At 41.9% G+C, this 25,292-nt stretch overlaps 1 protein-coding gene across 1 annotated transcript; it reads left to right on the top strand.

Annotated features, from left to right (window-relative positions):
• Window positions 1-363: 363 nt before the first annotated feature.
• On the top strand, window positions 364-25,292 carry Il18rap (interleukin 18 receptor accessory protein). Its single transcript, XM_027386749.2, has 10 exons — window positions 364-433; window positions 899-1,217; window positions 1,306-1,489; window positions 9,101-9,251; window positions 12,967-13,032; window positions 14,853-14,976; window positions 18,881-19,032; window positions 20,013-20,150; window positions 23,752-23,925; window positions 24,725-25,292. Exons 1-10 carry the CDS (start codon window positions 364-366, stop codon window positions 25,186-25,188), a joined length of 1,842 nt encoding a protein of 613 aa, XP_027242550.1. The 3' UTR covers window positions 25,189-25,292.

The following is a 25,292-nucleotide window of genomic DNA, read 5'->3' as shown; positions in this document are numbered from 1 at the left end:
CACAGTAGATGGGAGCATTATAAGAAAAAATAAGAAGAATTCAGTGAAGAGAAATCATACTAGAAGATACTCCAGGGCCCATGTGAGGTGTTCATTCTCCAGATGTGCTAGGGATGACACATGAAGGAGGGTGCTTCATGCCCCTGAAAATACCCACACAGTCTCAGGGCTGCCAAAGGCCTGTTTGGGTGGGATGTGCCCTTTCAGGGTTTCCTGTGTGACTTGAGGTTGGTCACAGGTTTAGATTTCTCCATTTCCTATTTCATAAGTGCAGAGGATGCCAGCTAAAGAGCGCTGAGTCTCCACACACTCCACACTGGCAATGAGAAGTCACTGAAGCCATGACAGGAGCAGAGAAGAACCATGCTCTGTTTGGGCTGGGTGTTTCTTTGCTTTGTTGCAGGAGAGCAGACCACAGGATTTGATCATTCAGGTAGGGGCTTTCGCTTTGCATATTAACACCGTGAGTCTTGTGGTCAAAGTCTAAAGTGACATAATCTGGTCTATCAGCAGCCTGATCTATTAGGACACAGCATCTTCTCACTGTTAAAAAGAGTAGGAGGAGAGTTTTCTGGTCAGGACTGTTTTTGGCTGATACCACATACAGCTGGGGGATCCCAGTGACCACAGCTGGGCATTCAGTGGGGACATCTGAAGAGAAGTGTGTGATTATTCATCTATCAACAACAGCAAGTTAAGACACAAGCCCGTTGGGAGGGAATCAGAACATGAGCCATTTTCGTCTAGGAATTTGACAGAGTACACAATACAGGAGAGAGCTTAACCCTTTGTTATACTGAGCCTACTTTTAAGCAGTAAAAGCAGTAAAACTGCTTAAAAGTAGGCTCAGTATACTAACACGCTTCTTTTTTATTGTTTCTTTTACTCTAATTTTCAGCTTGTGCCACCAAAAGACTTCTTTGGACATATCCTGTGGAGGGTGCAGAGGATTTTGTCCTATTTTGTGATTTACCAGAGCCTCCGAAGTCACAATTCTCCAATATAAGTCAACTGTCATCAGCACAAGGCTCTGCCCACATACCTTGCAGCGGTAATCAGAACCTATCTGATGTCCAGTGGTTCATGCAACCTCCGAGTGGAGGTCCATTAGAGGAGATCGGCAGAAACTCTCTTTACATGCAGACCAAAGGCATGCTGCATATATTGACCCCGCAGATGAACAATGTTGGGTCATATATCTGTAGACCCAGGATTAGGTATGTCTCAAAGGCATCCCAGTCTGAAAATATTCTCAAATTCTCTATGACCTCAACAAGTGCTTACAGGACCTTCTCTGTCTCCTAGGAGTCCTCAGGATATGGCTTGTTGTGTCAAGACCATCTTAGAACTTAAGCCTCCGAGAAATGTATCCTGTGGGAAGCCAGTAGAGCACAAGCAATACCTATTTCTTGGAAGCACGGGCTCCATTTATTGCCCCAGTCTCAGCTGCCAAAGTGATGCACAGAGTCCAGAGATGACCTGGTACCGGGTATGAATGGATTTTCTAAAACTGGTGTAAGAGCACTGTTTTATGGCTTTCTCTTTATAGAAACACGAGTTAGAGAGCCCAGGGCCCAGAGCTATCTAAAGGCTGCTCTGTGCATATATAAAAAAGACATACAAAGGCTGGTCTGTGCCTATGCAAAAGACTTGCATTCTAAAGTGGTTTTGACCCTCTGTAGAGTGCAGCTTGCTCTTCAGATTGCTAGAGCCACCCTTTTGATTAACATCAGGGGGAAAGCCCAGCAGGTGAGGTTGTCATACTTGTGGGAGGGTGAATTCTGGACAGGTTAATTCGTTTATGTTGTCATAGACGGTAATGGGCATTGCTAAGGAAGAGGAAGGGAGCTCCCTGCAATCAAGTCTTGAAGTTTTAAAAGAAACAGAGGAGCGGAGTAGTTTCTAAAGGGGAGGATGGTGAGGAAAATGCAGCAAGTCACCACATGACAAGTCACTTGTGCCAAGCTTGTGGGAGGGAGTGGATGCTAAGAAAGAGGGCACGAGAGAAAATTTATAATGATGTTGAGTAACTTGGTAAACAAATACAACAAAAACATTCCATGTCTTCACTGTGCTATAGTTTTTCCATGTGAATGCTCACCTAACAGAACCTTATCTGTGACATACCTCCTCCAACAAGGCCATGCCTCCCAGTGGTTCCCAAACAGTTCCAGCAACTAGGGATCAGGCATCCAGACATATGAACCTGTGGAGCCATTCACATTCCAACCACTGCGCATGGTGACTTCTCAATACATCATGCCCCTCCTTCCTGGCCTTCAGGATTTCTGCTCAGAATTCTGCTGACAACCATATTTATATATATTCCAATGTGGCATGTCTCAACTCTTGCTGCTTTCAGTGATTTTTCCTTATGTTTCAATTTGGGCAATTTATGATATGCCAAAAGGAATTTCTCCTTCAGTTGAATTTGATTAGAAGTCCACACTGAGTGTTGTCCTCTGCATTTGGGCAAGTATTAGCTGTTAATTCTCTAGATGTCCTCTTTTAGACTTCTGAGGCTTCTGTTGGGCCAAGCTTAGTTCTTCTTATGGTATTCCATAACTCCCATAAGCCTTTTCATTATTGCCCACTCTCCTCTCTCCTTGCTCTTCTGCTGGGTGATTTCAGATGCTCCACTCCTGAGCTCTCTGGTTCTCACCTCTGCTGATCAAGTCCACTGTTGAGCATCTTAAAGAATTTTTGCTTGTGAATATATTCTTTATTTATGAATTTTCATTTAAAATTTATGTCATTTATTTTTCCAACTTCTAATATTGTCAGGAATGGCTTTCAAATTTTTTTCCCTTCTGCTGTATTTTCTTGCAGTTCTTCAAGCTTAAAGCTGCTATTATTATTATTATTATTATTATTATTATTATTATTTGCCTATCCTTCACTCAAATAGATCTCTGTGTTTCAAAGTCCTTTGTTGGAATTTTATGCATTTCCTTTATAGTGTTGTGTGCCCTGATCTTGGCAATTCTTTAACACAGTGGGGCATTTTAATAAAGGACAGTGGGAGAGTTTCTTTAGAAATGGCCTTGAACACCAGGATTGCTTTGGTACTGTAGTGACTCCTGTTAGTAGGACCCGAGCATGAATGAAAATCCCTATTGGTGTCTTAAGTCACCTTACCAGGGCCAGGTTGGTTTTCTTCAGTGTTGACATACATGGGTGTGAGGTTGATTCTCAGTCCTGTGTTCCGTGGAAGCTTTGCACATGGGTTTGCCACTTCCCCCTCTCGTTTCCATTTGGTTTAGCTCTTGTAGGGACTGGACCCTTTGGGTGCTATGGGAGCTGCCTACCACGAAGAGCTGGTGAGCAGGCTGAGACTGGCCAGACCCACAGGTTAAAGTGCACACATTCCTGGGGAGCTTTAAATACAGCTAGCCACTTGCTTGCTGTACAATGCATGCCAAAAGAGGAGGGACCCTTTTCTTCTTGTGAACACAATATTGATGCTGCCTGCAATTCCTTCAGCTTTGCGATAACCCTGCTGTGTACAACCATGCTGTGGTGGCAAGTTAGCCTTTTCCGTAAGAACTACAGCCAGGCAATCTGAGGAACATTCTCAATTGTGTGCCTAGAATTAGAGTTTGTAACTCATGTTCCTAACTTCTCACGTGCTCCTGTTAGATTCTAACAAATGGGTTTTCACTCGCCATTCTGTGTGTTAAGAAATTAGAGTTTTGATTTTATAACTTTAGAACCCAGTGTACTTACTAGCTATCATTCTAGAGTTTTGAATCACATAGGTATAATTTTAATTTTTATTAAAAATCGTTTTTTGTTTATTTATTTTTTTTTTACACACGATATATTCTGATTATGGTTTCCTCTCACCCAGCTCTTCCCAGGTGTTCTCCACATCCATCACCCATGTACACACACTTTCTCTCTCATTAGAAAACAACCTGGCAACTACAAAAGCAAAGAAGCAAAACAGAATAAGACAAAACAACAACAAAAACAAACAAAGCAAAACAAAACAAAACAAAAACAAAGGAAAAGCATAAGAAACACATATAGCTGTAGAAATCCCTTAAAAACACTAAGTCCTGAACTGTAATATATAAGCAAAACCCCAAAGGTCAAAAGAAGTCTGTGTAGTTGCGACCGTGGGGAGGACATGGGATTCTCTCTCTCTCTCTCTCTTTTTTTTTTTTTCCAAGACAGGGTTTCTCTGTGTAGCTTTGGAGCCTATCCTGGCACTTGTTCTGGAGACCAGGCTGGCCTTGAACTCACAGAGATCCGCCTGCCTCTGCCTCCCGGTGCTGAGATTAAAGCCGTGCGCCATCAACGCCCGACAAGGACATGTGATTCTTAAGGCCCTGTAAATCTGCTGAGCCAGCTTGCACTATAGAGTTCTCAGCTGTGGTGTCTGGAGCTGCGCATTGCCATCATTTGGGGACTTTACTGTTCGATTATTTGCAAAGGCACCACATTTGGCTTTTAAGGATCTTCTTGTTTAACAGAGAGATAGATCATAAAAGTGTTTTCCAAATCATACTCTTGAGTGAAGACAGAATTTGCCTACTACAGTTCCTCGAGCCTCTAACTTTTCAGTTATACAGGAAAATGAGATGACTTTCAGAAGGTGGTAGTTAGTGAACTCAAGCTGGCTGATATTAACTTTACCTCCTCTCCAGCTGCTCACAAACCGTCTGTTAATCCTTTACTCAGTACTTTGGCTAGGGACTGATGTAGGACCCATTGTTAAAATTTTCTGCTTTAATTATTTCCTGGTATATTAAAAGAAATATTAATACATGGTTGCAGAATAAATTTAGCATTGTCAGGTAATTGGAGCAAGGGACTGTACAATAGTACTTACTATGAAAGATTAATATTGTAACAGAAATAGAACAGCAAGAAGTCTATTCAATGACAGATTGACAATTGCTCAGTGTGGGAAGCAGAGTTCTTGTGTGGTATAAACTCTACTGGATTGGAAATAAAAACTGTGGGTTTCTTATGAGGGAGGGGGACTGGTGCCCTGCCATCATGTTTGAACTTCCCTTGAGTGTATTCTGAACTGCAGAACTAGTGATGGGAGGAGAAAGAAGGTAGGAGCCATTTTCACAGAAGGCTTAATAAATAATCAAATGCTTTGATAAGCATCAGTTAAAGAGATAATCATAATATTTTAGATTTTTATGGCTTAAAATATATTCACGACATTTATCAGCTTATAGAAAGTGAAAACTGATTCGATCATAGATGCAAAGATATCCAGAAGTGATTATGAGTTAACCATGAAGAACCACGGAAGACTGGCTAGCAATGTAGACACAGGTGGAGGGAGCCCAGACAAAGGAACTCCAGTGTTGCCTGACTTTAGAGAGCACCATTCCTAGGAATCCTACAGTTTTGGGGTGCTCCCTAGTGCTGTGCTGCCTGGTAGTAAAACTTGAGGATAGTACATTACAAAGTCACAATGCTTGCCCTCTTACTAAGAATGGCTTTGCTCTTCCCCTTGCATGTATACCCAAACATGTTTTTAGTACCTTCAGGTTTTTCACTTGTTCTTCCTAGGGCTCCTGACTCTTCACACAGATCACACTGTCGATGCTCCTCCTTTGTACTTTTGTTTGCTAAGGTTTCATCTCCAAGCATCACACAGTACTCTGGACAGATGCCTCTGCCTCTCTTTCCTGACAGGCTTGCATGCCATTGAATAATCTGATGACTTTCCTTTCTCCCTGCATCAGTTTCTTTTTCCCAATTTCTTTGGCATTTCTCTCAAGTTCTGTTTCACAAAGTCTCTTGATGACACATACCAAGTCGTGATCACCATCTATAAAATGAAGAAGTGGTCTGTCTGCTCGGCTACCTGGATCCACCCTTTTCAATGGGTTGACTAAGGTCTTTGTGATGGTGCCCTGTGTCCTCACTCCATCAGCTTCTTAGCAGATTTACTGCGTGCCTGTACTCTACGTTTGTACACACTTTGTATGTTCTTACTGGGTTCTTTCAAGTTTTATCTCTGGACTTTCCTTCTTGTTCTTAGCTTCACTACTGACTGGAGTATTCTTGATCTTTACCATCACCTGATAAATATTTAAGCTGTCTGTCTCTGCCTCTTGCCCTGGCTCTTCATCCTGTCTTGTAGCTACTCCCCATGACCGCTGTGGCCCACTCAGACTCTTGGACACCTTAGGGGAAGTTCTTTGTTGGGCCACAGGAACTGGCCCAGACACTTGGAGGTGTGTGGGGGAAGTGTGTGTGTGGGTTCTTGCTTCTACCTGTGTGACTGCCAATGGAAGGGAAATTCCTCAATCAGTTAATGAAACTCTTAGTCAGAAAAAATATGTTTGATATTTGGTTTTCTTGTTTACTAGGCGGTCTCATGGTGGCTCTCATTTAAACTCTAAAATATTTGTCTTCTCATTTGTAAAATGAAAAACCAAATCCATGCAAATCCCAAATCAGAGATTCCTTTGGACAAGGAATAGGTCACATGGAGAGAAAGAGGAGACGTGGTTCACGAAAGAGGCACACTGAGACAAATTGTTCTTTGGGTGAGCGCTTTACTTACTAAGGGGGCGACACTACAGACAACACTCAAGCTTCTGAAGAAAGAGCCATCAGTTTCCAAAGACAAAGTGAGGTGTCTATTCCTAAAGGACCCTGAGGGAGGGGGCGATCCCTCCACCAGGAAGCAGCAGGGATGTTTGGCCCTTTAGGAGAGCTGAGCGAAGAGAAATATTGGCGGTCACAGCCAGGAGCCTGAAGTGTGAGGTAGTGACGTGTGGAAGGTTTATGATCGAATGATAACCACATACGATGATATATAGAAGAAGATTTTGCAGTCTATGTGGAGAACAGGTTGTCACAACTTTATCATTTCTATTACTTTGTTTCTTCTGATTGTAATTTTAAGAGATCTGCTCTTGGTACTCATGGGAAGCTGGAAGGTCACTTAGCACAGGAACATCATATATGAGTCAGGCTTCAGGAATTAGGGCGGTGATAACCATCCTTCCGCAGACATTGGCAGAGCCCCTACTGTGTGCTAACCCCTGCTGACATGAAGGTGGTTTGAACTAATCTGTACTTCACATTCCTTGAGCTCCATAGCCAGCTGCTTGTCACTTTTCTCAAAAATGTCTTGTTACGAGATCCTCCTGTGTGAAACCTTTCTTACATTGTGCATTCCTAAATCCACACATCCTTAACAAAGCTGTTTGCTATAGAAACAAAGATCGAACACATCCAGAGTCCACCTTGGCTTCATTTCCCACCCCTGTACTTCACATTACATTTTATGTCTTCCTATAGTGGCTTTTGCTTTAACTGTTCCTCTGGGTTCTTCATAACTCTGCAAAGACTCCAGGAAGCAGCCCCGTTTTGTGTGAGCTGAGATATGCTGACAAGTGGTCCTCGAGCACTCTGTATAATGTGACAGAAAAGCCCCAGGCTCAGGGCCTGGAGGCCTAGCGTCTGCTGAGAGAAGGGCTGGTATTTATTCCTTTCCATGTACCCAGGATTTATTAGCTACCTAGCAACAATGACTGCATTCAACAACTGTAGACCTGGATATGTCCCATGGCTCACTTACTGTAAAAAGGCAGTGCCTGTAACTTCTGTTTGCCTCCAAGATCCTGGATATGTGAGGTGTCAATTCTTCTTGAAACAAGTGATGATTTTGTTCCCAAAACTGGAGTCTTGTTGGGGTTGTGGCTGGAGCTGTGCTCTGGGGAAGCAGTGGAGGACTTGCAAATCCAGGGATACTGTAGAGCCTGCGTCCTCAGGGAAAGACCGGTGTACAAAGGTGTGGTAGTGGAGAATGAGACTAGCTGGGTCTTCAAGGAACCAGGGCCATCATCAGACATCATCTGAAAGGCAAATGCAGTCACTGAAGGATTCTAAGAGACAGTTCTCTATATTTATCTCTGTAATTTGCTACAAGGCGCAAGATCACACAGGAATTATACAGCCAACATATCATGAGATAATTCAGAAGACTTAAGAATTCTTCTGATGTATAAAACCAGCACAAAAATTGTATTTGGCTTTATAGTCTTGTGAAAGAAATGGCTGTTTCTTGATGTAGATTGTCCCTGGAGCTTATTCCTTTCTGCAACAAACTTGGAATTTACTTCTCACAGTTTGGCACTATCCGATCCTTTACTGGGAACAAATTTCCCCACGCAGCTGAAGTTTACTGATTACACTTCCTAGCTATGTGTAAAGTCTGTTCTCTATTAACAGGTCCTAGTTTACTGGTTATGTTCCTTAGCTATGTGTGAGGCCTGTTTCCCACTATCAGGTCCTTGTTCCCTTCACCACTGTAATTGCAGAGATCTGCCTTCCTGCAATTATCCTTATTGATAGTAATTATTACAAAGTCCAGTTTATTTACTTGGTGTTTTTTATTTACAAATTTATTCTTATATTCAAAATAAATATCTTTTATGTTTGTTTGTTTGTTTTTTGAGACAGGGTTTCTCTGTGTAGCCCTGGCTGCCATAGGAACTTGCTCTGTAAACTAGGCTGACCTTGAAATCAGAGTTCCACTTGTCTCTGCCTTCCTGAGCACTGGGATGAAAGGTGTCAACCATCACACATGGCTCTCATATTCAAATTAAATTTACCAAATGATAGTAATTTATATATTGCTTTTACTAAAAACCTACAAGTTTCTCAAAGTGCATACATGCACATGTACATACACACATACATGTGAACACACACACACACACACACACACACACACACACACTGCCATTCTCAAGCATACATGCATACAATTTAGTTAAAATTAAGTTAAGCATCATCCCTGAGAACACTGGATAGTCTAAAATACTCTTGGGCCACCGAGTCATGCTCTAGGAAACACTAAGTCAGTAGCTCTTTGTAAACTAATTGGAATCAGCCTTCTTTACAGTGTCAGGAAATGCCACTTGGGTGACCTCAGACTCTTAACACTATAGTGCATCTTCTTCCTATGGGAAATCTGTGTTTCAGACTGTGTTTTCCATGATGTGAATTTGTGAAACTTTTCTTATGTGTGAAATGATTATTAATAAAAAAAACAAAAAAAACAAAACTCTGGGGTTGCAGAAAAGTGATTAATTCTTGTCTTTTGGACTAGGATGGAAGACTCCTGCCTGAGTATAAGAACAGCATCATTCAGTTGGGTGCCATTTATGACTCTTACCAGGGCTTGTATGTGTGTGATTACACTCAGTCGGATAATGTGAGCTCCTGGACAGTCCGAGCTGTGGTTCAAGTGAGAACCATTGGTAAGTGAGGCTTTTTCTGAACTCTGGCTGACCAGTGAAAATCATCTTTCTTTGGTTAAGTAATTATTTCCCTTTAGAGAAGAAAAGAGATATTCAGCCACTGGCAACCCTTAAAGGTCTGTGTGTTGGCAAAAACCGAGGTCCAATACCACAAAGAGACTCAGTTCTGGGTCTTGTTCATGTTGTCACAAGTTGGAATATCTGTTCCTTCCTCTCTGATTTCTTTTTGCAATAAACTTGAATATGCATTAGATATTTTATAATTTAAATATGTATTAGATATTCATACTTGAAACAAGATATTCATAGGCCTATTTAATATGTGTTAATGTTTTTCCACATGTTTAAAATCTTGTTCTTTTATTTTTTTAAAAAAAGGGACATTGATTGCTGCTATAGCTTGAGATCTGAGCCCCATTCCCTTTCCTAAGAGGCATCCATAGATGTCAGACTAGATCAGTGGTTCTCAACCATCATAATGCTGTGACCCTTCAATACAGGTCCTCATTTTGCAGTGACACTCAACCCTAAAATTATTTTCATTGATACTTTGTAAGTGTAATTTTGTTGTTACAAATCATAATGTAAATATTGGTGTTTTTCGATGGTCTTAAGTGACCCCTGTGAAAGGGCCATTTGACCCTAAAAGGGTTGTGACCCACAGATTGAGAACCACTGATCTAGATGTTTTACAGTTCTTCTTTTGTGCTTTTCCCACACATGTGTACACCCATTTTATTCATTGACAAAATACAATACTATCTTTTGCACCTTAAACACACACTATTACACTAAGGTAATGCTTGCCAGTTTTTACCCCTTATTAATGATGAACAAATTTTCAGTATTCCTAAATAATATTTGGGGTTATGAGATGCTTTGATTGTATCAAGTAGTTTGGTTTTTTTCTCCCAATTTATTATTCCCTGATTAACAGGGAAGTTAAATCCCTCATCCTGTATTTTTTACTGTTTTGGATTGAGTCTTCCTTCCACAGCTCTCCGTTGGGTCATTTGTAGCTGATCTACAAACAACAGCACAGCTAAATGATAGTTGTAAGTAATTTAGCCTTGGCTTTTGGGCCTAAAACATAAGAAAAGGAGTCATTCATACTTGTGCCAAAGAGCAACAGGGTATTTGACTAAGTTCTCAGTGAAATCATTAATGAAGTTTACTTCTGGTTTCTTTATTGCAAGATACAGTCCAGTGGGAGTGCATTAAGATGGAGACACCTCTGCTTATTCCCGGTCCTTGCTCTTCCCGTGGCTTTATTGTGTAAGAGAGTGCTCCTGAGGGGAGAAGTTCCATGTACAGACAGACCATGCTGGCATGACTTTCTCCAGCTTGTGATGTGCAAATATTCTTTTACTTGGTCATCCACCTCTAAATTCTCAGTGATGGAATTTAATTTCCTCTTTCACTTGAAAGTCTATTACATCAATGGCATTCATTCCCGGACATCACTGTGCCTCATCCTTCTCATTTTAATGATTTCTCCCCCACATTCCTATAGCATAGATACGAAGCTTCTGTGGCAACTTTGGATTAAGGATTAGTGCCCAGAGATGTTCTCTTACTTCTAAGAATTGACTATTTTATGGGTCAGAGACACAGAAAGCAGGAAGTCACTGCCCAGTGTAGAAGGAAAAGAAGGAGCAGTGGTCATGTGTAAGGCCCACCAGGCCCAACACTGGTGAAGCAAATCCAAGCAGGACCCCTGGGAAAAGAAGAATCAACAATGACATTCACTCCACTGGGAAGAGAGGGGTGGATGGATTCATTCTGGTAGAGACAGGAGCCCATTGACATCCAGGAATCATGAAAAAACCAGGATACACATGAGGAAGAGAAGATCAGAGAACAGGGTGGGGAGTGTGACTCTGAGAGCAGGGCCTACTGCATACTCCAAGCTAGTTTCAAGTTTTGGTTTCAGCCTTCATTATGCATGGAGATTTTTGTGCCTGTTCATTTGTTTCCTTTTTCCAGACAAGATTTCCCTGTGTATACCAGGCTAGCCTAGCATTCACATGTAGCCTATGCTGGCCTCAAACTTGGGATCAACCTCCTTAGTGCTGGGGTCGTAGGTGTGTGTTACTGCTTCTGACAAGTTTGGGAGTTTTATCCAAGGGACATTAGGGGACCACCCACTACTGCAATGCATAAAAGAATCACGAAGAGACTTGTATCCAGGCTAGATCTGACAAGAGGCAATATTTTCGAGAGTAAGTATGGAGGCAGGAGAGACATTGTTATCCAGTAGGGGGTAACAAAGGGCATGAATTGAAAGGGATGGGCCTAGAAATAGCTAAGAGATGCTTCTGTGAGGATTTGGGACATAGGAACAGGAAAAGTCAAAGAGGAGAGTCAGGGTTGAGATGTCTTCTACTGATACTGATCAAGGTAGAGGTAGGTGGGGCCAGCAAGCTTGATTGACAGTAACAAAAGATGCCCAAGGAAGTGGAAGGAATGGAGTTTCTGAGTCAACAGAACAGGGTGTGTTTCACAAAACAAATGCAAAGAAGACAACATGGACATTCTAGTTTTCTGAGGGCGTCAATCAGTAAATGCTAGCACTGTTTAATAAGCATGAAAGACAAAGAGGAGGAGAAAGTCTAAGGAGGGCAGGAACTGCTAACACGGAAGAACTTCAGTCATGGTGCTGCAATGAAGAGGAGGTGTTTAGTCAGTGATGGAGATGCCAGCGCTGAGATGGGAGTGTGAGAATGGCTGAGTGTGAAGAGGGTTTCTGAGACTGAGCCCTGGGGTGTTTCTAACATGTGCAAAGACAGAGGAGGAGCAAGATCTCCATGAAACATACATCAGTGCCAGGGGAAGGGAGAAGTTTATGGTGTGCTAGCAAAATGCCTTTGGAGGCCAAGACTGTCCGGAGGATGCAGTGAGGAGTGTAGACGCTGACGGCCCAAGAGAGATGGAGTAGATGAGGAAGCCAATATGAAGTGAGAGTCAAAGACGCTGTCCGCAGAGGCCACCACTTTCCCTGGAGACAGGATAACTTCAGAAGAAAGCAGAACAGTGGAGGAACCTTTGAAAGTCCGTGGCAGGAAAGAAAAAGGCAAAGTAAAATCAGAGGCCAGATGCCCCTTCAGTCTAAGCTAAACCACGAGTTTAAGGTTGGCGGGGTGGATAGTTTTGAATCTCAGTTCCTTGGTCTGGTTGTCCCTCTTGGTTGGTGACTCAGCCAAATGGCAACAAGGAGAAATCTTGTAGGTGACACAGATGGAGGCTTAAGTCTCAAGTGTGGGTGTGGGGAGTTGTAACTGTAGGGGGGTGTGCATATGTATTTGTGTGTGTGTGTGTGTGTGTGTGTGTGTAGGCCAGAGTACAAACTTGGGTTTTACGTCACAGGTATATTCCATCATTTCTGTTGACACAGAGTTTCACACTATCCTGTAACTTGCCATGTGAGCTAGGCTGGCCAGCCGGAGAGCCCTAGCTATCTGTTTGGTTCCATGGGTCATACTCAGATCCTTGAGCTTGTGTGGCAAGCACTGTACTGATGGAGCTATCATTCCAGCCCCAAAGAAGCAACTTTCTGAGTGGCAATCCCAATTCCCACATTTATGCATTCTGGGTAAAATGAGCAAACAAACAAACAGAGCACTAGTGTTGAGCAGATACAGATACTCCCAAATCTTCAGCAAGCAGGCCTTCAGATTTCTTAACGCAAAGGGCAATTTTTGTTTTCATCTTTCAGTTAAAGACATCAATCTGAAACCAGACATTCTGGATCCCATCACAGACACTCTGGAAGTAGAGCTTGGTAAGTTGCTGGATAGTACCATACCTGATGACCCTGTGTTTCAGGGAATAGATCGAAGTGTGACATAAAGGGCCATTAGACTTTCAAGTAAGAGTACTGGCTGTGAACCTTGGCTTGGTCCCAACTTTTGTCATCAGAGATGGTTTCTTAATCCTTCTAAGCCCCAGCCATTAGATCTGCCCCTCACTGTCGAATGCTGACCTTGCATTGAGAGAGAGTGAGGAAACATATTCTAAGTGCCCAGTGAACTAAACAAGATAAGGTTTTAAATTCTTCCCACGAAAAGATATACAGACATGCATATATTCCCATTTAGGTTTTGGGTATGAATTTACGAAGTTAGCATTAACCCTTATAAATATGACACTTGAGCTATTCTTTAGGAAAATTACAGCAAGCATCTCTTGCTTAAATGTATTCCAAAATGGTGCTTTCTTCTGGGGAAGAGGAGAAATTGACTTTCATTTGATTGTCTTTTATGTTTTCGTCAAATTCAATCCCTTATCTATACATAGCCGAGCAGAAATTTTATATCTGAGAACAATTTGTGGTGTTTCTGTGCAGTATTTATTATTTCAAATGCTAATGAAAGATTTAGTTTCGTACAAGGAATTGTAAACAAACTGTTATTACTCTACATGGCCAGTAGATGGTGGTAGTGACACATTCTGGGGCTAGAAATGGTGGAAAGAAGAAAAACAATTCATTAAAAATATACAGACAAGTGTGTAAGGTACCAGTGAATTTTAATGCACTGCTGGTAGGGAAAAGATTAAGGTCCAAAGAGAAGTTTTTAAATGAATTCCCTACCTATTCATCCAGAGGTCAATTCAAAGTGGAGGACAATCCTTACAAGGGTGGTAGGCAAAAGGAGAGTGCTCCAATAGCAGGCCCGGCTCACCCATGGTGCAGTGTGAGGAAGAACAGCTGAGAATCTAGTTTCCTTCCTAAAGTACATGCTATAGTAATGTTGGCAGGGAAGTAAAGCTTTCACATCAAACGTGACAAGAGAGGCATGTGTGACTGTGACCCTGGAACACAGATTCGGGTTACCCCAAGCCCATGTACCATCGTGGAAACAGTTCCATGGCAACAGAAAAAAGGAAATAATAAATTAAGACACTTCAAATACACCAGGGAGAGATCTGCCACCCAGGTTACAGTGCAGGGGGAGACCTCAGCTATAGTCCCAAGGGCTGTCACCCCACAGTTTTAGCATTTTGGTTGATAGAAGCCAGTGGTTTGCTACACTTACACATTCTTTAAAAAAATCTAATACATCCTAATAGTCATGAGGATGGTAAGTCAGCCATGGAGGTAGTCAAGGAATGACTCTTAAGGAAGGTAACACAGACCTGAGGTAAATTAGGACAAGGTTGTGGACCTAGAATATCCCAACATTTCCGTGATCCTTGAGGTCCTAACAATGAGTTGGGCTTGTAGAAGTTTCAGTGTAAGTGTGTGTGGTTTTTTTCTTCTTCAGGACTTTTTGTTCATGGTAACCTCATGACATTTGTTCATTCAATGTGTACATATCAATTAGTAGAATGATATTTTTGATGAGTGGACTGTTCACAGAGCTCCAACTTTTCTACAGTGATATGATTGTGAAATCCCCCAGTTAAGGACATAGCTGCACATTTGAGATACACAAATTAGCCACAAGAAGTGTGTTGCTAAGTGGGATGTGCTGATGCTTGCTTATTCCTGGTACCCACTGCCATGGAACCTGTCTGCATCTCAGTGCAGCCTCTGTTCTTCCAGTCACAGCAATGCTCTGATATGCTTCCTTCCTGTTTCCCTGACCTCTGCATTTTCAGGAAAGTCTTTGACTCTACCCTGCAAAGTCCAATTTGGCTTCCAAAGAGACTTCCAGCCTGTAGTAAAGTGGTATGTCAAAGAATCTACTCAGGAGTGGGAATTCAACGTATTTGAGGAGAAAAGGTAAGAAAAAGCTAATGAACTTTAGTCATTGCAACCCAAATTAGATGCTTTCAAACCTTTAGGAATTTCTAAAACATGTAGAGTTAACACAGTGGTAAAAATAAAAATACATGAATTCTATCTATCTATCCATCCATCCACCTATCCATTTGTCATCTATCTACCTATCTCTCATCTATCATACTAGTTTAAAACTTTCAGACTCTCTATTTCTGATGAGACCACAAAGTGAACTAGGTATGCATAGCAGTTAGTCAATGATGGAACAATATACAATAATGGTCCCTTAAGACTGTATCACTTAGTAATGTTAGGGCCATCTTGACTGTGTTAAGTACACTATGATGTTTGCATGATGGTTTAAAACACCCTAGACCATGTTAAAGTGTTTTTAATTTAATTTAATTTTTTGAGACAGGGTTTTATGTATTTCAAACTAGCCTCAAACTCTCTATGTAGACAAGGATAAACTTGAACTTCTCAAGTGCTGGGATTACAGGCTTGTACCATCACACTCTCTGTATGTGGGGCTTGAGGTCTAACCCAGAACCTCATGAATATTAGATCAGCACTCTACCCACAGAATCAACCATATCCAAAGCTCTTTCCCTTTGACTTTGTTTCTCTCTCTGCCTCTCTCTGTCTCTGTCTTTTGGTCCCAGGACATCTAGTCTGTTGAGTACAGTTCACATCCTCTGCTCACCAAGGGATTTAAAAGTTCATTGTTTTAAAAACTAAGGTAAACCAGTAGATGGATACACTCAGATGGGCGAGGGTGCTTCCTGCCATACCCAGTTTTCCACTGTGCCTTCATCCGGTGTGTTACAGAAATGGCACCAAAATACAGATTCTGACAAAGGAAGAGTTGGTGACACCGCTGACGTTGGGGTGGAGCCTTAGAAGGAAAATGCAGGCTGGCCGCAACATTTTATGATAATTATACATTGTTTATTGTTGTCTGTGACTAACATAAAACCTGGAATTGTATGGTAGAACTTGACCAGTTGAAAGGAAAGTTCAGCGACAAGCCATCCAAGTCTGGAAAAACAAGTCTCTAGCCCTAGGTGAAAGAGCTGGGGTCCCATCAAGACTAGTTAGACATGTCACTAGAAGAAGTGTCCTCCCATTTCTGCATGAGACCCAAAGTAAGGGTCTACAGAAAGTTCCCTCTAGTTTTTTTTTAAAAATATTTTATCTATTAAGTTTTATGTATCAGCACTCTATGGGCATGTACACCTTTATTACAGAGGAGGGCTTCAGACCCCCACTATAGATGGTTGTGAGTCACCATGTGCTTGCTGGGAATTGAACCCAGGACCTCTGGAAGAACAGCCAGCTCTTAACTGCTGAGCAATCTTTCCAGTCCCCATTCCCTCTAGTTTATTAAAAAATATTTCACTGAACAAATGTGTACTTTGAAAACCACAGATAAAGAGTAAAGGAAAGATTTTACTAAAGAAACTGAAATTCAGAAAGGTGTTCAAACGTCAAGGAAGCCATTGGATCTTAAACTGACACTGTGTGAGTCATTGCTTAACAAGTGTCACACACCTGAGGATTTCAATCTGTTTTCCAGGAAGTGGCCAGGTGACCCTGGTCCTCTGTGAGGCTCCATTACAGATGTGTGTTTTCTGTGACTGGAAACCTCCACTTTGCAAGGTCACTGTAAGGGACAGATGCAGTAGAAGCCACATGTGTGTCACAATGTGTGATAGGCAGGAAACATTCTCGGGCTAACTCTAGACTCACAGGATAACCTAAAACACCCACTTGAACACTGTTCCTTAATGTGACAAATGGATGATGTAATTTTAGACGTAGGAACCGAATACATGGGGAGAATTTTCTCAGCAGGGCAGATTGGCAGAGATCTGGGAGCCAGGCTGGAGTTCAGACATACCACAGGATGGTGTCACTACTGTAGCCCGATTCTGCTCATCTGTCCTCTGGGCCTTGGCCCTGACACTACCAAGTTAGGATGTTCACCTCGTGACACCTAGGGTTTGTGTGCAGTGAGAAGGGAAGGGAATGGAGAAGCCATAATTAGTGCTCAGCAGAGTACCTGTCAAAAAACTGAAAGAGGAATTATCTCTATGTGCAGGTGTTTGATGGCAAGTGTGTGTGTGTGTGTGTGTGTGTGTGTGTGCCTCCAGTGAATGGCAGGTCAGAGTCTTTTGCTGACTAAGCTAACCTGGTCAGCCAGGGAGCTGCAGAGATCTGCCTACTCATTTCTGGCTTCCCAATTTGGGGTTTACAAATACATGTCACCATGCCTAGTTTTTTACATGGGTTCTGGGGGATTGAACTTAAGGCTTCATGCTTGGGAAGCAAACACTTTCCAGAGTGAGATTATTCTTATATTTTTGGGATGCTACATTCCCAGGGAGAGCTCTTAGAGTAAAGTTCAGATGAGGGCTCAAGTAACTTACAACTTAGTGTAAATCTTTAGCAGAATCTATCACTTGATCAAGAATGAGAGCCTCCTCCATCATTCCCTGCTCGTGCACTGTCTTCTTTTTTTGTCTGTGTGCTTTTCTTTGTTTCCTAATTTTATTTATTTTTATTTTTTTTCATTCATTTATTTAGCTCATAAATAAAGTCATGCACAATTATGATACAGAATACAGTATGTTCACAATGGCATGGCTAAATTAAACCAATTAACATGTTATATCACACATATTCATCATTTTTGTTTTGAGAACACTTAAAGTATACTATCTCACAACTTTTAAAATATAGCATATTTGTTATCAACCATATTTATCATGCTCTCAGTAGACCTCAAGACTTCAGAGAGTCCATGCCTCTTGTCCAACTGCAGTTTTATATCCTTAAACCAATAGTTTCCCCATTGTTAAAAGACCCACATTGAATCCTAATAGCCACAATTCTGCTCTCTGTTCCCATAAGTTCATCATTGCTAGGTTACACATACAATTGAAATTGTGTGACATTTGTCTTCCAGTGTGTTTCTTATTTATTTATTTTTTGGCAAGCATATAACTTTACTACTTACTAAAGATGAAATCAAATTTGCATGCACAGGTGAGAACTCACTGAAACACCTTGGATTCATCACATATTTGAGTTTCAATTAGCATATATATATATATATATATATATATATATATATATATATATAAAAAGAGCAATAATGGCAATATGTTATGCATCAATAGCAGCAACAGCTTTTCCAGGTTCTGCAGTCATTTGAACAAAATTGTAGAGACATCCAGCACACTCCATTTAAAAAAAACAACAAAAAAACAAACCAAAAACAAACCAAAAACAAAAAAAAAAAAACAGAAAAACAACAACAACAAAAAAGTAAAAAACAAAATCCCGGAAAACAGCACAGTTCTGTTACTATTGTGGTACTTGACACCATTTTTGTTTGAATTAGCTTCTCAGTCATCAACTGGGAGGAAACCATTCTGAGCAACATCATTAAAAACAGCTCTGATAAAGCATGGTCACTACTATGTATCATAAAGCAGGTCCACATATGAGTGCGTACATATCATGTTTGTCTTTTTGTGATTGGGTTACCTCGCTCAGAATGGTTTCTTCGTGTTCCATCCATTTTCCTGCAAATTTCAAGATTCCATTGTTTTTATCTGCTGAGTAGTACTCCATTGTGTCAATGTACCACAATTTCTCTATCCATTCTTCGGTTGAGGGGCATCTAGGCTGCTTCCAATTTCTGGCTATTACAAATTATGCTGCTATGAACATGGTTGAACATATGTCCTTGTTATATGAATGTGATTCTAGAAGGTCATTTCGTGCACTGTCTTCTTATGGTAAAATCCCACCAGCTCTTTGTCAGTCTTCCAAGCACAGCTGGGTGATTGGCAGTTGATGCTACTGAGTAGGGATGCATTTTTTCCTCCTTTCATAGTATTCAGTCTAACTACAAGAATGAAATCATCGAGCACACTATCTTCCTGAGAGAAGTCACTCAAAGAGACCTTAGCAGAAAGTTTATTTGCTTTGCCCAGAACTCCATTGGGAACACAACTCGGACCATCCAGCTGAAGAAGAAGGAAGGGGGTAAGCCTAGAACTTTGTTCCTAAAGATTGATAATTGCTCTTTTTGAAAGAGGGAGGTATTTTCCTAAGGAGGAGAGGCAGTGCTTTCAACTAACACTTTCCAGACAACTTGATACGCTAATTCATTTAAAGCCTTGACCATGGCCATACAACTGATTTTGACCTCAGCTTCTCAGCTACTACTAATCTGTCCATGAAAACACCTTTTACTCAACTCTCTTGCTACTTACATAGTTTACTCAATTCCATCACCCATTCGTTCACTTCTTCATTCACACATGTACTCAATTCACTCATTCATTCTTCTGGTACCTACGAGAATCTCCAGCCCCCCCCCCCACTTCATCAGGATCAGTGTTCAGACATCACTCTTTCTTGGTTGCCTTTGCTGGCTTGCAGAGAACATGCTAACAGCTAGTAGAAATGTCCACAGAGGAACAGATTGCTCCTTCACAAGATGTTCAGAAATGAGGTTGGTATCAGTCATTCACTCACTCAGTGGATGACTGTAGTACAATCAAGCAAGTGCAAATGTCTTCCGGCCACAGGGTGACGATCGACATTCATGCTTGACCTTCAGATAGTGCATGGTAACAGTGGCTGTTCTCTGTAGATCCCTTACTTATAAGATGAATCACACAGGGTTCAGAGTGAAGCTTATGCAATTTCTGGTCATGGAATGTTTTGACTTTGGTGAAGATGAAAATACAAGATGATAATTTATAACAGGCAACGGGAGAGGTACAAAGAATCTGTGTAGATATTCATAGATACAAAAATAAGTAAAATGGCTAAGTATTGAAAGTCATTCCACCAGGAACTTCCCATGCCCCTTGGCTCTCCAAGTTAATTGTGAACAGTTCCATCCAGATTTAAGATGATGTCAGATACAGGGTAAATGCGGGCAGCAGCAGTGGTTTTTATTGTATAATGGGGTGTGTTGATCCAGATGTGCTGGCTCACAGCTCTGCTTCCCTCAGTGGTGTTTGTCTACATCCTCCTTGGCACAGCCATGATGCTGGCGGGCATTCTGGTAGCAGCGGCCTTTCTCTATTGGTACTGGATTGAAATCGTCCTACTGTGCCGAGCCTACAAGAGCAAGGATGAGACTCTGAGGGGTAAGATCACCCAGCATGCTATTCTCTGACTGAGTGACAAGACACATGTTACTCCCTACCTATCAGCTTTCTTTTCTTTTTTTAAGAGTTGTCTTAGGTATGATTTCACATGCCTCATGCTGGCTGAGCAGCTCATGAAAGAGGAAGTCAAAGGAGCTAATGCCTGATGCGTGGCTTCTTATCTCTCAGGTTTGATGTCTTCTTCCAGCTTTAGCTTTATACCAGAGAAGACCGAAGACACAATTTTAGTCCATTGTACTTACCAGGAACCTTGTAGAAGACACTTTTGTGGGATTTGTGGGGCTGGAAAGTGTTCTTGGTGCTAACTAATCTGAGGTAATAGGCAGGTAACAGTTCTGTGTCTTAGGTCCCTCATCTGTGAAACAGGACTGTCACAGCAGTAGGCAGAGCATAGTGTGTGAGCTCACTGGAATTAGGCATAGCATGCATTTAGAATGATACCTTAGTGTTACAGATGGTTCTTCTCACCAGCCTGGTCCCACAGCCATGTCAGCCCCAAATGAACACACGGATGCTATATTACTTGTAATACAGTTGGCCGTTGACTAGGGCTTCTTATTGGCTAACTCTGTCTTAATGATTAACCCATAACTACTAATCTAGGTATTTCTACATGGTTTTATCTTACCGGAAAATGCCTGACTTGAATCCTCTCTTCCTGGGATCACATGACGACTCCTTTCTGCCTCTACTTTCCAGAATCCTCCACATCTCCTAGACCTACCTATCTTGCTGCCCTATTGGCCAACAGTGTTTTATTCATCAACCAATAAGATAAACATATACAGAAGGACAACCCCATCACCTTAGTGGATAAGAACTCAGTTTAGTCTGCAACAGGTGTCCATTGAGGACTGGAACTCATGCCTTGCCTGTGTATTGACCCTTCTTACTTCTCAGGCACAGAAGGAAGAAGCTTGGTCTTCAGATTAGACCACTAGAAACAGCTGTATCTCGGTCTTAAATCTACTAAGCCTGGCTTCAGGAAATCCTGTCATCTGGGTTATTGTCATGTTAAAATAAGACATTCCAGGTCAGGGCCAGGGATTTGTTCCGAGTGGCAAGTTACACAAAATACGAGTCCCATTACTACCGATGAAGTTTCTGTCAATGTACCCACAAGACATGATCACAGTACTCATCAGTGCCATATGGGACTAGACTACTGCTTCAACTTTTGCTGGCCCGGGGGAGAACCTTACATTGGTATATTAACAGGTTCAGTGAATGATTCTGCTGCTTGGAGCAGAAGCACTTCCTGCTAGGTGTCAGATGAAAATGGAGGCTCCTATGGAAGCCAGTGGCTTCTGCAGAAGGAAGTAACCTCATCCAGAAAGGGAAGTAAAAAATGTGCCAGGTTCAACCCCTGACACCAGAAAACAAAAAGAGTCACCCAGAACCAAGCTAAGAAAACAGGAGAAAAATGCGTATGTCCCAACTTTCTTTAGATTAATTATTAATCGCATCCTTTGAAATCCTTAAGCGAAGAGTATTTTCAGAAGTTTTTTTTTGTTTGTTTAATTACTTTTTAATTTGAATGGAACAACTTCTAACCATTTTTCCCAGGTGACTTCTCACTTCTTTCACTAAAGTGTTTTTCATCTTAAGAGTCTAGAGTTTATGAAGAAGGGTCCGTTGATCAGGAAATATTCAAATCTGTCCTTTGCCATTTTACTTTTCAATTATGCAATAATGTGCGCTGCACAAGAATTGAGTTTTCAAGCATGGTGATTTAGTGCCCTCTGCTGGTCAGACTGAGGTTTGCCCACAAAATGCAAACCCAGGAGTTTATTGTGACTATTTCAACTTAATTTAGAAAGAAATACTGTTAGAAGGACATAAGTAGGTCCTTTAACACCACATTCCGTAATTTAATTACTAAATAAATTTATCTGTTGCATAATAGAGAAACCCTGGGGCTTTTACAAGACAATGGATGGAATAGAGGCAGCCATGGTGTGTCACTCATTTAAATACATCAGCACTTACCTGAAGGTCACATCCCCCAGTCTCCTCTTTCCTATATGGGCAATCAAGTACTTCACAAAGCAGCTTCTGGGACTTCTACTCTGTACCCTCATCTCGAGTCTTGATGTTTGGTTTTCCTTGTGCTTGGCAATCCATACTGGGCAAGTCCACTGCCAAACATCCTGGGACACTAGTTACCTGTAACAACCCTGTGTGTGGAGGTTATGAAACAGGCTGCAGTATAAACTCCAGGCGATTCATCCCAAAGCCTGTGAGTTAACTTGTGGGGTTTTCTGTCTTTTCTAGGCAATTCTTTAGCATGGCTCATTACTTGCCTGCCTGACAGGAACACACGAAACATTCACAGTATCCTAAAACAATGTCTATAAATGTAGCTTCTCAAATATAAAGGGAGGGCTGGGTAAGAGCCAGAGACTGCAGCATAGCAATATACTTTACCTCATGCAACCCTTGACAGCCTGCTGGGGAGCCTCTCCTGACCTCAGCCTACACTCTCGGATTCAGAGACAAGCACTGTCATGTGCCACTTAAGGACAAATGTATCCTTTAGGCTACCTTTCTTTGTAGAAACAAACTGTACTGTACTTGTATAAATCTAGATGGTATGGCCAACCACACACTAGGCTGTGGGCTCTCTGGATAGTGTGTTTATATAAATCTATTACTACACACACACACATGTACAATTTATGTAGATGTATTGAGATATATCCCTACTATTCCTAGATTTACGATGAGCAAAACAACCAACATTCAACTAAGCAGAAGAGAAAAATGATCAAATCAAGAGACTTGATAAATACCAGCTGTGTGAGGCTGCTGCTGGTGTTTGCTGGTGTTAGAGCAAATACTGTTTAGATGTGGGCGTGCATTCTACATGATGACAAGGGTACTGTGATAAATGTTTAGGACAGTCACACAGATACGCATTGTCAAGCATTATGTACTGGGCATGGTTGGACTGCTATACTTCTGTGTGTTCAGCACGTAGTGGACCATAGCAACATCACTGTACACGGGAGGAAGGTGATGCACTGCAATGTGGTGATGGCTACAAGCAGCACTAAGTGATAGGGATTACCTGTGTGTTAGTTTACGGAACCTCCTCTGCGCATGCGCCCACTATTGACCGCACCCACACTTCCTCCTGGTGCATGGCTTTAAATGTGCCGTCATCCCTTGGATGGATTCGAGGTTATGGTCTTAGCTTTCTGGTTATTATCATGCTTTAATGGAGCAGACTCATCTTTGATGTGTAACTTAATGAGCCAGAAACACTGCAGATGCAAAGAAAGGCGCCCTCCCGATCACACGCGATTCAATCACGGGAGGCCCCAGCTGTTTGATCCATTCCCAGCGAAGATACAGGGGCGCTTCATAAATTAATCAGTGGGTTTTACACGGACAATCAAAATCACTCGGCGGTGTGATTTTAAAATGGATGCATCTGCTGGGTTTGTTTTTAATTCATTTTTGTAAGGATCCCAAATCTTATTTCTTATCCATTTAACAGCATATGCTCTGAGTGTCTGTACACGCCATGTCAGCTAAGAAAAAGAACACTGGCTGTGCGTTTGTTCTTTTTCCTCAGACAAGAAGGAGTTTGATGCCTTTATATCTTATGCAAACCGGAGCTCTCCCGAGAGCGAAGCTGCCGGATCACTGAGTGAGGAACACTTGGCCTTGAATCTTTTCCCGGAAGTGCTAGAAAACAAATACGGATACACCTTGTGTTTGCTTGAAAGGGATGTGACTCCGGGAGGAGGTAGGTCTCACCTGTTGAGAAACCAATTAGAACACAAAGAGTAACCCACTGTAGCTCAAAGATTTTTCTATCTTGCCTCCTGTCTGGTTTACATTTTCTGTGTGTGTGTGTGTGTGTGTGTGTGTGTGTGTGTGTGTGTGTGTGTGTGTGTTTTAATGAGATTAGATTATTTTGGGCAAGAATACAGAAACACATGTTCAAGAGACACACTCTTATCTTCTAAAAATACCTATTTTCAGGAGAATAATAAATAATAGAAGACTCTGGGAAGGCCATCCAGGACAAAGTCCGACCGTCCATGCCCCCCCCCACCCCCCGATTCTTTGTGGGAAATGATCTGCCTCATCTCAAACAGATGGCCTTCCTAGGCTCTAGAATTCTACTTTTCAAATTCTCAGCATGATGTGCAGCAGGCCAGTCAGCTGGATGTCACCCATGAAGTATCCAGGCCAAGAATGGCCCCACTAATCTTCCTTGCCTCAGATACTTCTACAAGGAGCTTGGGATATACTGTATCAGCCTGGGATATACAGTATCTTTCAGTCATGCTCCAACCTGACTTAGATGGTTTAGATGGTGGTTTAGAGAGACAGAATAGGAGAAGGTCTCTGGGTACTGGTGTCTATCTTCAACAGTCCTGAGTGGTGACAGTAAAGGGTACAGAGGAAACTCTCCTCCTTATCTCTTTGCCCAAGAATAGCCAAATTAGAAGAAACCCAGCAGGCATCTCTTGGAGGGTCAAAGTTGTTAGGACTCAAGTTTTAATGGCATTGTTTGAAAGTCATTAATTTGTTTCCAGTGTATGCAGACGACATTGTGAACATCATTAAGAAAAGCCGAAGAGGAATATTTATCCTGAGTCCCAGCTATGTCAACGGACCCTGTGTCTTTGAACTACAAGCAGCAGTGAACCTTGCCTTGGTTGATCAGACACTGAAGTTAATTTTAATTAAGTTCTGTTCCTTCCAAGTGCCAGAATCTCTACCGTATCTAGTCAAAAAGGCTCTCCGGGTTCTTCCCACCGTCACATGGAGAGGCTTGAAATCTGTCCAACCCAGTTCCAGGTTCTGGACTCAGATATGTTACCACATGCCCGTGAAGAACTCCAATAGGTTTATGTACAATCGACTCAGAATTATCCCAAGGGGGTTTTCCCCTGAACAGGACCTGGCAAGAGAGAAACCACCCAGAGGGGTACCTGGCTCAGGGAACAGCCATGGAGCCAGGAACCTCCTCCTCTCCAGCCACCAGAAGAGGTGCTGATGGGCAGAACCTGCTGTATGGATCAGGCTGGTAGAAAACTGAGATGTCCTTCTCTCAGTATCAAACAAGCTTGACAGGCGGTAGAATGAAGCCATGGCCATGGT

Source organism: Cricetulus griseus (assembly GCF_003668045.3).
Source record: "Cricetulus griseus strain 17A/GY chromosome 1 unlocalized genomic scaffold, alternate assembly CriGri-PICRH-1.0 chr1_1, whole genome shotgun sequence".
In the NCBI taxonomy this organism is placed as follows: Eukaryota; Metazoa; Chordata; class Mammalia; order Rodentia; family Cricetidae; genus Cricetulus; species Cricetulus griseus.
Note: the sequence above shows the minus strand (reverse complement) of the source record. Positions and strands in the feature narration are given on the sequence as shown.